This window comes from Pelobates fuscus, chromosome 1 (genome assembly GCF_036172605.1).
Source record: "Pelobates fuscus isolate aPelFus1 chromosome 1, aPelFus1.pri, whole genome shotgun sequence".
In the NCBI taxonomy this organism is placed as follows: Eukaryota; Metazoa; Chordata; class Amphibia; order Anura; family Pelobatidae; genus Pelobates; species Pelobates fuscus.
Genome location: NC_086317.1, coordinates 48,087,056 through 48,094,468, shown reverse-complemented (window position 1 = coordinate 48,094,468; position 7,413 = coordinate 48,087,056). Strand labels below are relative to the sequence as shown.

General features: G+C 41.7%; 1 protein-coding gene across 2 annotated transcripts in view; it reads left to right on the top strand.

The window, feature by feature from the left end:
• The first annotated feature begins 1,214 nt into the window (after nt 1-1,214).
• CXADR (CXADR Ig-like cell adhesion molecule) overlaps nt 1,215-7,413 on the top strand; it is a 63,217-nt gene continuing 57,018 nt past the window's right edge. The window contains exon 1 of one of the 2 annotated variants that reach the window (XM_063448406.1): nt 1,215-1,569. In XM_063448406.1, the coding sequence (XP_063304476.1) occupies nt 1,527-1,569 (43 nt within the window). In that variant the 5' untranslated portion in view covers nt 1,215-1,526. The remainder of the gene's footprint in view (nt 1,570-7,413) is intronic. The other variant, XM_063448414.1, reaches the window with a different exon arrangement.

The following is a 7,413-nucleotide window of genomic DNA, read 5'->3' as shown; positions in this document are numbered from 1 at the left end:
CCATCTTAAAAACATAGCCCGCATCCGCCCCTTTCTTGCACCAGATACTACCAAGGAGCTTGTCCATGCTCTAGTAATTTCCCGCATGGATTATTGTAACCCTCTCCTGATTGGTCTCCCCAATAGCCGTACTGCACCCTTACAGTCCGTAATGAATGCTGCTGCTAGATTGATTTTCCTCTCTAGTCGTTTCTCTCACACCTCACCCCTCTGCCAGTCCTTACATTGGCTTCCTGTATGCTATAGGAGTCAATTCAAGGTACTAACTCACACCTATAAAGCACTGAACAACTCTAGCCCCTCTTATATCTCCTCACAGATCCATAGGTATGTCCCTTCTCGGTCTCTCCGTTCTGCCCGTGACCACCTCCTGTCCGTTGTCCGCACTCGTACGGCCAACTCGCGCTTGCAGGACTTCTCGCGGGCGGCTCCCTTCCTATGGAATAGCCTGCCTACCGCCATCAGACTCTCCCCTAGTCTTGCATCTTTTAAGAAGTGCCTTAAAACCCATCTCTTTAGGAAAGCTTATGGCCTCCAAGACTAACCCTTACCTCACATACCTGTCTCTTGCCCTCTCCAAAAGGGCAGCCCACCTTATTTGATTGTAAATTCCTGTCCTAATGTGTTTTACACCCCACCTCCTATAGAATGTAAGCTCGTTTGAGCAGGGTCCTCTTCAACCTATTGTTCCTGTAAGTTTATTTGTAACTGTCCTATTTATAGTTAAATCCCCCTCTCATAATATTGTAAAGCGCTACGGAATCTGTTGGCGCTATATAAATGGCAATAATAAATAAATAAATAATACATCCCCCATGAGTTTTAAAACTACAGCTTCCATGCTGCTTTGTCATTTCCAAAGGCACGCAAAGCATCATGGGAGTTGTAGTTCTACAACATCTGGGGATCTACCTGTTGGGCAGCCCTGCCTTAGAGGCTGTGTATTAGCATGCATGGTATTAGTAAAAGCTGTGTGATAGGTGTAGATTGTGATGGTGGATGCACTGGGTGTGATCAGGACAGGACTCATTATCCAGGTCTCAGTGTGACACATATAACTGTCTGTGTCCACAAACCATGATAACTCGGGGTACAGGTAGTAATGAGACCCCCCCGGGGGGAGGGGAAGGGGCTGTATGAAAGGGGACTGACCGGTAGACAGGTAGGTTGTAATGTACCTCACTGTCTTATCTCACTTTGTTTGGATTGGGGCTGGGTAGGGTCCTGGCCGGAAGTGACGTCACGATTCACCTGCTGGGATTCAGGCATCGACCGTGGGCAGAGAGAGCGATTGATAGATAGAGCTCGAGACACACTGCGCTCGCTCTCTCACTCTCCCAGCGGCGCACGCGGATTATTAACCGTTGGAAGGCAGCGCGAGGACAGGCAGTGCGGGTTGCCAGGTGACCGAACAGGGGCGCGCGGGGGAGAGCGCTCCGTTATTATTATCATCATCATTATCACCGACCGGGAGAGGGATACACCCAGCCAAGAGCCGCTCCTTCACCGACACCGGGCTCTCCAGGATGGCGCTGCCAGCCTCCGCTCTGCTGCTGATTGTCAGCCTCGGTAAGTACTGTCTGAACGGACACCGGGCACCGCAAGGTGAGGGGGAAGTGGGGCAGTGATCACTTACCCACTGCACCAGCTCGGCCAAGCGTCATGGGAGTTGTAGCTGCAACCTGGGGGCTTCACAGGGCTTGCGGCTGTCTATAGAATTGGAGTTGCTCAGCAGCTGGGGGGGGGAATCCTGGGAGTTGTTGGAGTTGATATACCTGTTGGCCAAGTACTTCCTGCATGATTGGCTCTGGGCTCACATGACCACCTAGTTCATTAGCTTGAAACCACCCAGCCCTTGTTAGACTACCATCACTCTCAGCCAGCCTGCTGATAAGCTGTTCATAGTCACCTAGTGCCAACACCCAGAGCAAACCCAGCTCTTAGGACATTTACTGGACACTAAATACACTATCTACATCTCATCCAACTAAATACACTATCTACATTTTATCCGTGATACTTTTGGTTTTTAGAGTGATTTATGTATGATGTTTCTAAGAAAAGAATTTATATTCCTGTCTGTTTAGTAAATTATACTAACCAGAAATGACCCTTCATTATTCACATTACACTAAAGTGGCCAGCAGGTTGGGTCCCCCTACCCCCACCCCTTCGCAATGTTAAAGAACTGTAACTCACATGATGCTCTACCAGCAGAGAAACATGGGAGTTATAGGTCAGTAAAGCTGGGGAGGAGTACTCTGTCAGTGGGTGTATGTGGATTATTCAAGCCCTGTAGGAGTAAATATAGAGGTATTGATGTATTACATTACCTCATGGCACTCAAAGGTGGAAAATAATTTATATTTTAATGTGCACCCAGTATACAAATAGTTAACACAAGACTACTGCTTAACCAGGTAAGTGCAAGAGACATGTATGCTGCTTTCTGTCCCATGGGGCACACATTAAAGAGTTGTTTTCTTTAACCCTGATGTCATGGCATGTGACCCTGGATGCCCACAAACCCCCCATCCCCCTACATGAGCTGCTCCTGCTGTTGGAGGGTTAAGTCAATCAGTGGGACAATGTAGTGGGGGAAGGTAACTAAGGTTTTACCCCATCAGGAAAGCAAGGGGTGGGGGCTTGCACAGTTTTCTGAGTTTTTATCCCATTAGGAAAGAAAGAGGGGGCTTGTACAATGTGCTGAATTCGAGAAGTGTGATCTATTAGTCACAAATCCTCCACAAAACTATTGGAGAAAACTTTTTGTTGATCTTAATTAGATAAGATGACCTGTAATCTACAGTTTTGAAACAGTCTCTAGTAATCAAATAATTTAGCTTTCCGTAATCGGGGAAGTTTTGGCTCAGATTCCTAACTGGAGAGTCAACACATTTTCATCATCCTTGAAAATGATTATAATTCCTTGTAGTTGACTTTTCTTCAGTCCCAATTTACACATTTTAGTTATCTGTCTGGTTAATTTAGCCATAAATACAGTCAGCAAATATTAAAATATTTCATGACTTTATAAATGTGATCTGCTCTCAACATTCCAGAAATGCATAATAAATGTTCTCCCATCCCTGACAATGAATCAATTAGTAATATTCATTGACAAAGATGAAGCCTTCTTGAAGGGCAGTTTTTTTTTTTATCTTGTCCAATCCATTGAAGTGGTTAGGGTGCCTACAGTGTTCCTTTAACTTTTTTTTAATTAAATAGCAGACAAGGGACTGCCATTAATTGTAGTGTAATCTGCTGATTTTTTGGTTACTGACCTCAATTTACATTTTAGTTGTGGTTCTGGTATATAGGTTTGGTTCTAAGTGGGATAGATGACAATTGCATTTCTGTCCCTCTGGCACCCAGTAACTGATTTCTCTGACCAGCAAGCTGCTTGTAGCTGTAACCTGCAGTATTATTTAAACAGGTTTTTAGAATGCCATTTCATATTAAGTTAGTGGGATTTGTTAGGAACTATAAATGATTTTATAGGGAATTTTAAAATGTAAGTTCAAAGTAGTTGAACTCGAAACTTTGCAGACAAGTAGAATTTGTCCAGTTTGGCTATTTTGGGCCTTGAATTTGAGATTCACTGTGAATTCACATTTCATTAACAATTCTCACGTTGGTACATTACTCTGATGAAATACTCAGATTTTCTTTCCCGGTAGTTTTTAGTTGCAGGCAAGGCTGTATGTTTTGGAATGTGCGTTTGCTCCTCCTTCAGTTTGCCCTTTGTACTCTTCTTCTGATGAGTGTGTGGTATCTGTTGACTTTCAATCTGCAGAACATGCTATTTCCAGCTGACAAACTTCAGTGCAGGTTCCTTATCAGCACACTATTGTAAACTCTGATATGCATGTACTGTCTGGAATCACATTTTCCTGCTTAGATTTTGTGTGCCAGCGACATTTAAAGAAACAGGCTAAGCAAAGTTTTACTAACTTTTACATGTAATGTATCACATAATTCTGCATTAGTATTTCCAGTGTCAGATGTGCTCTCCATTGAAATGGGGAAGGCTTACTGCAGTGACTACAGCCCTTCTGACCTGACAAATCGCTGTTGACAGAAAGGGCTGCAGCAGTTTAGCGATGCTGGATGAATCAGATGTTCCTATAACTCAGCTCTGTGAGCCTATCACTGCATATTTGGACAAATAATGAGGAAGTGAAAGGCCTTGTTATGATGTAGTCCTAAACTGGTTAACATTGTTTAACTGTGCAGTGACTCCCACAACAGTTTATTCGCTATATACTGTATAAGAAGGTGAGGATTTTACTCTCTCCCCTGTCCTACACATTTCTGCATGATGTACTAAACCAGTAGTAGTCAACTTTTTTCTACCTACCGCCCCCTAATGCATCTTTTTGGTTGAAAAAAATTCCTTACCGCCCACCAGTTTTCGCGCAAGTGCGGAATACATTTTAGAAAGGAGGGTGTTTAAAAAAAAAAAAAAAAAAATTAAATAAAAAATGTACGTACATTTATCTTTTTATTTGGAAAACAAAGTAAAAAGAAATTACCTTTACTAGTGATTAATGAGATCCTTGAGGTTGATGCTGCAAGACAAAATATTTGATATCAGGTTCGTTTTTCGTAAGGAACAAACAAAGGTCTCCTCTTTCGGTGATATTCAGACGACTTCTCTATTTGCGCATAATATGATTTCTCATCTGTGCGTCAGCTCCCCTCCCCACCTTTCTCCCCCCCCCCCTTATTTTTTTTTTAACCTTCCTTATAGCAATGCCCAGTAGGAAGGCTGAGCTAGGTAGGGGGGTCCCATGTCCGCACCCATTAGCAGGGTGTGTGGATATGAAGCGATAAGGTGGGGACAATATGTTGTAGTTGTTCTGGTGACTATAGTGTCCTTTTTAAGTCAGCTCATTATTTTTTTTATTTTTTTTCAAGTTGAAATTCAGAGGAGACTTAAATCCTACACCACTTAGATATGTCTGTTAGTGCATTAACCACGTCTCCTAAGTCTCTAATTTTAACATTTTATAGAAATTTACCATAAATTCCTCCATGGGACGAGGCTCCTGGCAGAACCCAGGTAAGTTCTCAAACGGTCTCATATGGTTTGACAACTTACCCTTGGAAGGTGCAAAGGGCACTCCTGACATTATAACAACTACAGCCTCCTGTAGTGGTTATGATATGGTGCTTGGAATGTTCTTTTAAGATTAAATTATTTTGGTGCTTTGACTGCCCCTTTCCTTAAACAAACTGGTTTTCCTCCCACTATAGGGTCTTTGGGTGGCCCCCCTCCCGCTGGGCTAAAGGGGGTTAAACACTCGCCTTTCTCCAGCGCTGGGCTCCCTCGGCGCTGGGGACTCTCCTCCCTCTTCTGACGTCATCCGCCGAATGCGCGGCAAGAGCCGCGCGTGCATTTAATCAGTCCATAGGAAAGCATTTCTCAATGCTTTCCTATGGACGGCAGCGTCTTCTCACTGTGAAAATCACAGTGAGAAGCGCGGCGCCTCTAGCAGCTGACAATGAGACACCCACTAGAGGCTGCATTAACCCTAATGTAAACATGCAGTGCTGATAGGATGTCTCACAATGTGTTTCTCTGAAACTGCTATGTTTACAGCTGCAGGGTTAACCCTAGATGGACCTGGCACCCAGACCACTTCATTGAGCTGAAGTGGTCTGGGTACCTATAGTGGTCCTTTAATCAAATGTCATAATCTTCTAACATTTTGTGTTTTTTTTTTTTTGTTTTTTTTCTTTTTGGTAAGCTTGTGGTTGCTTTTTGACTTGCTCTATATATTTTTTTTATTTATTTATTGTCTCTTAATACTCTTTTTCTTCTCGATCCAAATTAAGCTTTGTATTTTTCCTCTCCTATGAGATTACAGAAACTACATGGGTGCAGATTTTTTTCTTTCTTTTTCTTTTTTTTCCATTCTCAAAGAGTCTTCAGAAAAAAAACATTGCATGTTAGCATGTGGATTTTTACAATCTCTGAATTAGACAGTAACATGTTTGTTTCTGATTGTTTTTATTTTTTGTTATACATAATTTTCCATAGTTGTTTCCTACTGCTCTAGAACCCCTTTTGTGTTTGGTTTTGTAAGTGCTGATAGAATGTCTCACAATGTGTTTAGTTGTTCAGCGTACCTCTATAGAACATATCATGTGAACCATATTAAAATGTGGCATCACAGAATCTTAACCAATTGTTCAGTACTGTGATTGTGTGACTAAAAATGGTTGCGCACTTGGGAAGACTACACAGTAGCAGAAACATGGCATATACTTTGGGAGGCTTTTGCATACTTAACAATGAGGAAATGATTGTCAAAAAACAAAAACGTCTACATTGTGCAAAAAATGTTTACATATTTTTATTTTATTCTATCAAATAAACATTTGATATTTTGGTTTGATGGAAAGTTTACCTTTAGTATCTCTAACATGTGATTCGCTTGCTGCATTTCAATATTCTGGATTTGTTTGCGGAATGGTAATAGTTACTTCTTTCATGTATCCATTTGTTCAAATTTCTGAAATGATTATCACTGTGTTCTGTTCAGTGAACTAAAAACATTCACTGCATTCTCTAACCCTTCCATGACATGCAACAGTTGGCACACAATATAGAATGATTGTGTGCTGGGATTTGTTATTAATAAAATGTATGGCTTTGTTAAAGGGGCATACCAGGCTTGCATTGACCTATTTTATGTATTTATAGATAAAACGCTAAAATGTGCCAACAAATGTACATTCAATAAAAAGATACTTGCCTTTTAAACAAACCCTCCAAACATGTCTAGGTGCCCCTATAAACCCCAAGGTAAGTAGTGGAATTGTTAAGTAAGATTTTGACTGTTTCCAACAGTGGAACCAGGATAAGAAGTAAACAATTTTAGAAAGTGGTTTGACTACTTGCATTGGTAGTGCATCAGGGCATTGTTGGCACCATAAATACTACAGCATGTATTCCTTGTAAATTAATGAGATTGCTGCAAAAACCTTATTATAAACTGTGCCCATACTTGGAAGTAGCTGGCCTCTGTTGGACAATACTAGCTGTCCCACTGGATTACCAGTAGCGCTGAGTAAATCTTAAATTATTTCCTTCTCGGCAGAGGTTTATTTGATCTTTATTTCAGCACTTTGATTCTGTTCGAGCCACTCTTAAGAGACATGGAACTTTCTATGTCATACATTTGCTCAGCTGACACATATGGTCCAAGTACTTGTTTGTCATTGCTCCTGCTTTTATGTATGCTCATGGGACCCTGTACTTTATAGCCCAGCAGTAGTGTTTGACATTGGCAGTCATAACCTATGCAAGGAGTTTTGTTATGGTGGTCATCTGTAAAGGGACTCCGTAATTACCAGAACCCCTACAACTTAATGTAGTTGTTCTGGTATCTATAGCCTGTCCTG